The sequence below is a fragment of the Muscardinus avellanarius genome (assembly GCF_963383645.1).
Source record: "Muscardinus avellanarius genome assembly, chromosome: 7".
Lineage (NCBI taxonomy): Eukaryota > Metazoa > Chordata > Mammalia > Rodentia > Gliridae > Muscardinus > Muscardinus avellanarius.
This window is the reverse complement of record NC_137793.1, coordinates 27182774-27193059: the sequence shown is the minus strand read 5'-3', so window position 1 is coordinate 27193059 and position 10286 is coordinate 27182774. Positions and strand designations below refer to the sequence as shown.

General features: G+C 50.1%; 1 protein-coding gene across 1 annotated transcript; it reads right to left on the bottom strand.

Annotated features, from left to right (window-relative positions):
- Nucleotides 1-3915: 3915 nt before the first annotated feature.
- Nucleotides 3916-7350, bottom strand: LOC308265019 (cilia- and flagella-associated protein 144-like; the record flags this gene model as incomplete). The annotated part of the gene is made up of 4 exons (XM_080698649.1): nucleotides 3916-4026; nucleotides 4609-4712; nucleotides 5778-5837; nucleotides 7191-7350. 4 exons carry the CDS (start codon nucleotides 7348-7350, stop codon nucleotides 3916-3918), a joined length of 435 nt encoding a protein of 144 aa, XP_080554775.1.
- Between the last annotated feature and the right edge of the window lie 2936 nt (nucleotides 7351-10286).

Below are 10286 nucleotides of genomic sequence, written 5' to 3'. Positions count from 1 at the left end.
GATGGAACCCAAGGGCATTCTACCTCCAAGCTACACCCCCAACCTAAGTTTTTATTTTTTATTTTGAAACTGAGTCTCGATGAGCTGTAAAGGGCCTAAGTAACTGAGGCTGGCCTAGAACCGTGTTCCTCCTGTCTCAGCCTCCCAAATGCTGGGATTGCAAGTGTGTGCCACGACGCCCAGCTTGCCATTTCAATCCTTAATTTGAATCAGCACTTTGTGGGCTTGTGCCCCAACCTAAGTTTTTATTTTTTACTGAGTCTCGATGAGCTGTAAAGGGCCTAAGTAGCTGAGGCTGGCCTAGAACCGTGTTCCTCCTGTCTCAGCCTCCCAAATGCTGGGATTGCAAGTGTGTGCCACAACACCCAGCTTGCCATTTCAATCCTTAATTTGAATCAGCACTTTGTGGGCTTGTGCCCCAACCCAAGTTTTTATTTTTTATTTTGAAACTGAGTCTCGATGAGTTGTAAAGGGCCTCACTAAGTAACTGAGGCTGGCCTAGAACCGTGTTCCTCCTGTCTCAGCCTCCCAAATGCTGGGATTGCAAGTGTGTGCCACGACGCCCAGCTTGCCATTTCAATCCTTAATTTGAATCAGCACTTTGTGGGCTTGTGGGCTCTAATCCACTTGTCTGCCCCTACCCCCATCCTGTTTAAACAGGCTGTCCTCAGAATGCAGCCCATACGTAGAAGGGGCTGAAGTTTCATTTTGATTTTAATAGTCCTCGCCTGGTCCTTGTTAACTCTTATATCTTATTAACCTTTCCTGTTTTTGTTCTTTATATAGTTAGGCTCTTACAACCCTTCCTGTTCCTAGGTCCTCTGCCTGCCTCACTGAGGCAATGTTGTCTTGTTAAAGATACTACCTTGTAGACCCATTGTTTAAGTATTTACTTGGCATGTAATCATCCTGCCTTTCTACTAGCTTGTTCAACATTAGAACATTTTCAGCACTACCAAAACTTAAAATATATAATGAAACAACTAAAAGCAAAAGTAATGTAAAACCTTGGAGTTATTTTATTATTTATTTATTTTGTGGTACTGGGAGTGGAACCCAGGAACTTCCTACCTTCGGGCTATACTCCCAGACCTATGTTGTGTTTTATTTGGAAACAGGATCTCACTTAGTTGCTGAGAACCTCACTCAGTAGCTGAGGCTGGCTTTGAACCTGCAGGATCCTCCTGTCTCAGCCTCCCAAGCACTGGGATTGCAAGTGTGTGCTACCCTGCCTGGCTCAAACCTTGGAGTTATTTTAAAAGCAAGATGCCTTTTCCTATTTTTCCCAATATTTTCACTAGTGCCCACGCTCTACTTTTCGTGGGGGGCAGGGGGAATCTCAGACCCTGGAGCTTTCTGAGCTGCTGTCACCCTGCACTATATCTTGGCTCTTTACTATCCAATTCACATTCACCTGACCCAGGTGCGTGAATGCAGGGGGCTGAAATTCACGTTCCTGAACTTGAAGTTTGTGTAATCAGGGAAGCCTTCATTAGGAGAAAGAATGCAAATCATGATTCATAAGTTAGAAACAACAATAAACATTTTCTTCAGATGGGAAAAGATATCCTGAAAAATTATACATTTAAAAGTTGTCAAATATCAGCTGGGCGTGGTGGCGCACACTTGTAATCCTCACACTTGGGAGGCTGAGACAGGAGGATGGCGTAGGTTCGAAGCCAACCTCACTGGCTTAAGAGACTCTGTTTCCAAATAAAAGTATAAAAATAGGTCTGGGAGTGTAGCCCGGAGGTAGAAGGGTTTCCAGGAACCTCAGTACCACCAAAAAATAAAATAAAATAAAAGTTGTCAAATATCAAAAAGGAATCCTGAGCCACACTAATATCTATTACTATGTAACTGCTGAACACAACCTTTTCCCCACTTTTTCCAACAGTGTTTAGCTGCATATTCTGTGATTGCACTTTATAAGAAAGTATTGTTTTCCATGGAGAGGTAGATAGTTCAATACTTCTGCTACCAAAATTTCCACTGATGTCCAAATATCCCAATAAGCATGAAAAAGGTTCTGGGAATGAAGGAAAAAAAAAGTTACATTGATTTGCTAAAAAGTGGCAAATATTCAGTGGGTCATTCCTTCAACACTAGTCTCAGCCTCAGTCCAGCTTCTTCATGTCACTGGCATCTACACCGCAAGCCAATTCTAAGAAGGGCTGCTCCTCTCCCAGTTTGACTACTCAGGATTAAACTGATCTGAGGCTGTGAGCATGCTGGACGGCAGTGCTGGGGGCTGCAGAGGTAAAGGCCAGGCTCCCTCGAGGTCAGCTCGGTGTCTTAGCCATCACTGCCTTCTGGACCTGGCTTTATCCTTTGGGGTTTCAGAAGCAGCAGCTCCCGTTCATTTGCTACCTGATACCTCTTTCCTTACCTCCACATTGTTTCTCCTTTCTCTGCTGCTGTATCTGTCTCAGTGATGTCTTCCTGAGGAGCTCCAGAGCACTGGCTCCAGTGTCTGGGAGGATCCCTCTGACTCTTGCCTTGTTGGTTTCCCCTGCATGCATTTCCTCCTCAGCTGTGAGAGGGGCAGGTGGTCCTGAATCCTCCAGGCCTTCCAGTCATCTTAGGGTGTAGGGGCTGTATTCCTGCCCCTCATCCTTCTTCACTCACAGAGGGGTGTGGCCCAGGCATGGGACAGATTCCTGGGCCAGGAGCCAATCAGCAGGAGGGCTTGGAGGGAATGTTTGGTGGCGTGATAGTAGATGGTCATTCTTGGCTCTTAGAGGATCCTCAGATGTCATATGTGGAAATATATTTTAGGGCTTCATTTTCTTTAGGATTTCATTTTTTTCTGATGAGGATGACTCCCACTTCAAACTCAGGGTAAAAATGCTGTGCACATATGAGTGTGAGGCACAAGGGTGAGGGGCTACACTTCTGTGAGCTTTGACTGCTTTCAGCCCACACCCCTCTTCTGCCTGTGTTTCAGTGACCCTGAGTCCTATGTTTCTCTCATTTCTCTAGGAGCAAACATCTAGCCCACTATGGGAGAGATGTTTTAAACCTCGCTGCACAGGTGTGGATTGGCACGGCCTGTGGACTCCTGGCCAGTGCCCACAAACACTTCCTCGCCTCGCAGGCCGCAGTCCTGCAGTCCCCAAACCCCTGCCTGGAGCCTTGGGAGACTGGACTCCATGTCTGGAGTCATCCCACTCAGCTTGCATTTGGAGTCTCTACCACTTTCCTACAGCTTTCTGGCTTTTAAGTATGTCTTCATTTTTCTTGCTTGCTAATGGTTTTCCCCATTTTCTATGTTTTTGTGGATTCATAACTAATTTTCAAATCCCCTTATCATCCTTCATTGGTATCTGGAATGGCGGAAGAGATCACTGCATGCACCTTGGCCTGCCCTCTCTACCTGCAACTCTCAGAGGGCAGAAATGTGAAAACTCAGACTCAGAACAGGAGAAGCTAGACTCGACCTTTAAAGCTGCCTCCATACATTCTAAGTTTGGCTTAAGCTTCTCCTTGTGTAGTGAACTACCCCAAAGTACAAACACTGCGGCTTGTCCAAGCCACTGAGGTTCACACTCTGCTCAGGTGAGATGGATGGTGCTGTAACCATCAGGCGGTGGCTGTGCCTCCCTTCCCTTCCCTTCCCTTCCCTTCCCTTCCCTTCCCTTCCCTTCCCTTCCCTTCCCTTCCATTCCCTTCCCTTCCCTGCAGGGAACTGCCCCCACACCCCGCGACTATAACCCGCCCCTGTGATGGAGCAGGCATCCTGAGCTCCATCAGGAGCTGTTTGGTCCAGACTGCTGCACAATTCTAGAATTGTCAATAGACATGATTGTGATATGTATAACTAGATTGTTGTGATTCTGTTTCTTAAAGGGAGCATTTATTTTTCTGGGCAGCATCACTTTGGGAACCGGGCGCAGCCCACCCCATGCTGGAACACTACGTGTGGCGAACATCTTCCCCCAGGCTCCACAGTTTGGCCTTGTACAGAGTGATGTCGTTGTAGACCCTGAAGTGGTTCAGCCTGTGGTCGCTGCGTTCTGGGTTGACCTAGAGAGGAGAACGCCCACCTTCTGGTTGTTCCAGGCCGCCCTCCGCCCTTCCCCTGATTGTTCTAGGCTGGGTCCCATGCCTGCTCCTCCCCCTCATTTTTCCAGGTGGACCCTATGCCCTCCTTCTGATTGGCTGCAGGCTGGGCCCCGCAGCCTCCCCTGGTTGTTCCAGGCTGGACCCTGCACCCTCCCCATGGTTGGTCTCGGCTGGCCCATGACCTTGCTCTGGTTGGTTTATGGCTGGTGCCCTCCCTTCAATTGTCCCAGGCTGGACCTCATGCTCTCCTCTGCTCCTCCCTACACATCACAGCACCCAGCCACAATTATCCAGCAGTCACTACATGCCATGCACTGTCCGAGGCACTTTACAAATACCACTTCACTCACTCCTCCTCACAGCACTGTAGGTGGGTACTGCAATGCCTCTGTCTTGTGGCAAGGGAACTGAGTCAGAAAACGGCACAGACCCTTGCCCAAGGCGCACAGCCAGTGGGTCCCAGGCCAGCCTGGCCCTCTGCTCTCCTGGCCACCGCCTGGCCTGCCACCGCTTCCTGGCACCGAGGGCCAGAGCCGCACTCACCAAGGGCTCCGAGTCCCACCCGATCTCCTGACTCTCGGTCTGGGTCTCTGGGTATTTCTTCCGTGGCCCCTGAGCAGCGTGGTGAATGAGATTCAGAAACCTGGCTGGGAGACAGGGCACGAGTCAGACAGCGGCCAGAAAGTGGACTAATAGGAGTGGCGCTTACTCAGGCCGTAGGTTCCTTGGGCAGAGTGAGCTGGCCTCTGGCCTGGGCCTCCAGCCAGGGTGCCTGGACCTTCACTCGTCTGTCAGTTAACAGGCTGAGTACTAAGTGCTTTGTTCTAGGCAGCACTGAGCGAGGCAGACACTGGCCTTCTCCTATGAAGCATGGGGGAGGGGATGGGGCGTAGGACATTTGTGCATGAGAGGGGACCCGGCTGTGGAAGGCCGTGGTCCACACTGAGGAAAGGAGCAGCTGGAGGGTGCTGGGCAGGGAGAGGCCTTGCTGATCCCAGCAGCCTCCCTGAGCCTTTCTGCACTGCACAGGCCCTCCCCTGGCCTCTCCCCTGACCTGCCTCTCAGCCTGTGAGCACCAGTCCCAGTGACTCGTCCCCAACTCCACTGCCCAAGGCAGGGGCCGGCTTTCCCTGCTGTTACCACATCAGCCTGCACCCTGCTCTGCTGTCCAGGTGCTCACAGGCCTGCTTCTGTACCTCTTCTTCACTGTGCCTGGAGCTCCCACCCAGCCCCAGCCCTCTGACCACCCACCAGAATCATGCAACCATAGCAACTAGCATTTCCCAAGCACCGCGTAGCAGATACAGTTCTAAGCACTGTGTCATTCTGCTTACTTCTCCTAACAACCCTAAGAAATGGGCTAAAAAATGTTAAAAAAAAAATAAACACCTGGCCCAAGCCACACAGTTAATGAATGGCAGAACCAGGATTCAAACTTAGTTAGCATGATCTCAGAACCCATTGTGTGTAACACCTGAATGCTTTCTCAGTGAATAAATGTGATGGTAAGACCATTAGAGGCATTTTGTTGGCTTGACAGCTAATGAATGGGCATTAGGGGTGAATATGCCAGTCTCTTGTGAGCTTGGTTAGTATGAATCCAGTTTCCAGGATCATAGCAGAAGATCCTGATGTAACACTACCCGGAGAGTTCTCTCTGGCTAGCTGCCTCTCTGCTCCGTCTCACACTATTCCCAAACCCCAGCACTTACCATCTGCAGGTTCCTCTAGGTTATCATGCCAAGACATGGGCTTTCTGGTGATTGTGTGAACTAGAGAAAAACAGCATCACAGCTCACATTAGAACATAAGCCCCTGCCTCTAAGACTCCCCTCAAACCAGGCACCCATGGGACACGTATATGGCACATCCCAGGTTCTATGCTGGGTGCTGGGAACAAAGTCAACAAGACCCTGGGACCCACAGCCTAGAGCACGCTGTCCAGCACAGCGGCTGCTAGCCACAAGCAGCTGCTTGATTTATTTCCATTTATTTGATAATACTGGCAATTGAGCCTAAGGGTGTTCTATGACTGAGCTACTTCCCCAGCCCTTTTTAATTTTTATTTTGAGGCAGAGCCTCCCTAAGTTGCCAGGGTTCTCCTTGAACTTGCCACCATCCTGCCTCTCCCTCCCAGGCCACCGGTTGAATTCGACTGAAATTAAACACAATTTAATGTTCAGTTCCTCAATTACTCTAGCTGAATTGTAAGATTTTAGTAGCCAGGTGGGTTGATGGGTGGAGTTGGAGCTCGGCACAGACACAGAAAGTCCTGTTGGCAGCGCGTTTCCAGGAGGCAGACAGGTTGGGCAGCCAAGCCAGGTCAGCTAGACGGTGCTGTGCACAAGAAGACAGAGCCCCGAGCCACCTTGCAGCTCTGAGCCCCGGATTCCGGGCTGCAGGAGTGAGGACAGAGGAGGTTTCTCTTCGCCAGGCTCCGGCCACATTCATGGCATCCGGCTTGATGTAAAGCTAAGCGAGGTCAGGAGAGGGAGGCAGTGGAGAGGCGGGAGGAGGCGCAAGCACACTAAGATGTGTGCATTTATGTCACTCTGCGCGCTATTACAACTCTATTAGCAAAGCCTCGTTCATATAGAGGACAGTAAGCAAACCGGTGAGCAGGGAGAAGCCTCGGCGCCTGTCACTCCTTCGCCTTCACCCAAGAACAGACGAAGGGGCAGGTCGGGTGCATGGAGAAAAAGCGGCCCAGTGACTGGCAGGTGCGTGGGGCGCTGGGGGAGACAGGAGGCCGGTTCCCAGTGCTGGACCTGGGAGAGGGCTGGGCCGGGGTGCCCCCCGCTGTCACAGGAGTGGTGGGAGGGGGCCTGGTGGCCTTTAGGGGGCGCAGACGTCTCCGGACGGGAGGAAATGGCGCTGGACCTGCGCGGTGAGAGGAGGAGGCATTGCCGCCCAGAATCCACCCCTCCGGACTCTGCAGAGGACGTCTAGGTCAATACTAATCCCGAGGGAAACCCTTTAGCGGATGAAAGGAAACCAAAGTACAAACAACCAGAACAAATCCCTGCAGAAAAAAACTACCGCAGAAGCGAAAGTAGTAAAAGCCACCGGGTTTGCGCCCAAGTGTAGCGCGGTGGGCGCGCCCTCGGGTCCCGCCGCCGCCTCACCCTTGCGCAGCGGGTTCACGTGGTACTGCGTGTAGAGCCGCTGGGTCCGCAGCTCGCGCAGGTACAGCTCGCGCAAGATCTGGTTCTGGTGGACCTCGTCCTGGACCGCCACCTTCTCCTTCTGGTGTCCGGCTGAGCCTGGCTGTGCTGGTCCTGGCATCCTGGGTGCGGGTCCAGAGCCTCTGCCGTCTCCTGGCAACGGCGTCCCATTCTGTCTCCAGGCAACCGCGGCGGGTTGGACAGCGCCTGGGCCTCACCCTCCCTGCCCAGCCCCCACCTCTCAGGGTCCGGTTTCTCACTGGCCCCATTCAGGCGCCCTCCTCACCTGGGTCCTGGCCAGTCCTTTCCTAAAACAGATTTAGGGAGGAGTAGGGAACCTTTCCCACTTTAAAGTAGATCCCCAGAATGAAACCCCTCTATGGCTGTTCCACAAAACAAAAACCAAACCAACCAACCAAATAAACAAAAATCCAAAAACAACTGAGGGAGGTTTTATTTCTGAAAAAAAACGTTCTCACCAGAGTAACAACATGGGATCACTCTTTCCTAGTCTACACAACCTGATGACTTTTTAGTTTATTTTCAATTTTTAATTGTGGTATAATGCACATGGTAGAGTATTTCCCCATCTTAGTCATTCTTAAGTACATCATCCAGGGGTGTTAAACACTTCACACCCAGAGCTCTTTCACACCCTTGAAAACATCTTCATTTTCAGCTGCCTCCAGCCCCTGGCACCCAGCCCTTCACTTTCTGTTTCTATGAATTAAACCCAGCTAGACTCCTTACATGATAGTGTGTGAGTGTGTGTGTGTGTGTGTGTGTGTGTGTGTGTGTGTGTGTGTGTGGTCCTGGGGTGAAACCCAGGGGATTTTCTACCTCCGACCTATACTCTCAGACCTATTTTTATCCTTTATTTGGAAACAGGGTCTCACTAAGTCGCTGAGAGCCTCACTAAGTAGCTGAGGCTGGCTTCGAACCTGTGCGATCCTCCTGTTTCAGCCTCCCAAGCACAGGGATTACAAGCGTGCACCACCATGCTCAGCTTACATGATAGAGTTCACTTGAAAAGATACAAACTCAGGCCTCACAGAGCAAAGCATCCTGGCTTCGTTCTTCCCTCCACTACTTCACTCTTTCTTTCATTCATGCATGTTTCTGCTGTGCTTAAGTCAGGGACATGGGATTGGTCATGTTCTGTGCACATTTCTGGAGATCCCCAAGGCAGCCTTACCCTCCCCCCATGCTCCTGGGAAGCATCTTGTAAGGTGCTTTGGCACAGGACTTGACTCTGTGCAGTTTATCTCCTGATCTCTGTGTCTCCAGACTTTGTTGCCTGATTCTCCAACACCCTGACCTCATTCTTTCCACTCTCCCAGTTGGCTGCCTGTACCAGCACCACTCTCAGTCCTCCCCAAACACAAGACTCAGGGGACTCACTGGGACATAAGGCAGCATTTGCTGTTCTCCTGCAAAGAAGGCCCAGGCACTGTGTCCTTCCTCCCAGCTCCACCACTGCTACCTCCTCAGAAGGACTCATGAGCACCTGAGATGTTCTCTGCAGACTGCACCCTGGACCAAGCTCCCACTCCTTCTCAAGGTTTATCTGAATCTTCACCCTTAGATGATAACTGATTAACTTATGACCTAAGGACCTTAGAATCCTAGTAAGTTTCTGGAAAGCACATTAAAACAGAGAGAAGGGTAGAATATATATATATATATATATATATATATATATATATATATATATATATTTAGTTTGGAAGTATGAGTTTAAATAGCTCTGGCTGTGTCTGGAGTCCTGGAAGAACTTACTGCAGGTGTCTGGCACCTGTGTTTGGGATTGAGGGACTTGGAGGGCCACAGTACAGTGCAGATGGTGATCAAAATGAAGCTCAAGAACCCTGGAGGACTCAGGAAAAGCCATGTGGGGCACATGACCCCAGAGGCTGGAAGTCAAGAGTCTGTGGTTCCTGTTCCTGTTCTAGCCACAGAGGCTTCCTGTGCAGGCAGAACCCTCCTGAATTCTCTTCTCTGTTCTCCGTGGTCCCTCATTTCCAAGACTTTCTCCTTTAACTGAATCTCTGTCACATGACCACCTGCAGCTCCAAGAGTGAATGAGAATATAATTCTGACTTCTGTATGCAACATGCAAATACCAAGTTCCTAAGTGCCAATAATGCCCAAACTTGCAGGAGCATAAATGTCTCTCCCCCCCCTCTCTGTCTCCCTATTTTGAGGCATGGGGAATGGAACCCAGTAATAGTCTATCTCTGAGCTACACCCCCAGCCTATTTTTTATTCTTTATTTTAAAACAGGGTCTCACTGGAGAAAAAATGACTACAGAGAGACTCTACAGCATATCTCAGTAGCTGAATCAAATTAAGTTCAACTACTGAGAAGGCAGTGTCTTAATAAAGAAAATTAAATTCAGCATATGACTCAAAACAGACTTGGGGACTAGGGCAGAAGAAATCCAATAACTCTTAACTGTGAGATTCACTGCAACACACAAAGAAAGCAGAAAGTGAGCTTAAGACGCAGGAGGCCGCCAGGCTGTAGATGCAGGTGGCTGCCCTGCCACCGGCCCAAACAGGGCTTCTGGGATCGTGACACTTTGAGATTGGCCCTAGAGTCTGAAAGTGGCCATAGAGCTCCAACATCTTAAGTTGTGAGCTCACTTGAGCTCCTGAGTGGCACTGTTTGCCCAACAGAGGCAGCCTCTGCAGAAGTGCCCAGAAACCTTCAGGGACCTGGAAGCGGACCTGCTAACCATGCGAGCAGAGAATCAGTGGGATATTGAAGACCTGCCAGAATATCAGAGCCCCAGACTGGACTTTCAGGTAACAGGATGAGCTCAGATGAGCCATGGGACCCAGCGAACACACAGTGAGTGCCACCAGACACGGCGATAACTGTGGGTGCCAGTGTGTACTGAGTGGGCAATTTCAACTCCAGTGTCACAGAAGGGTGCTTAAGGCATGATACCTGCACAGGGCCACAAGGGGTTGCTCCAAGCAAATATAAGACATTGACATATATACCATATATTTGTAATATAGTAGGACTGTTATTTTTTATTTTTTATTTAT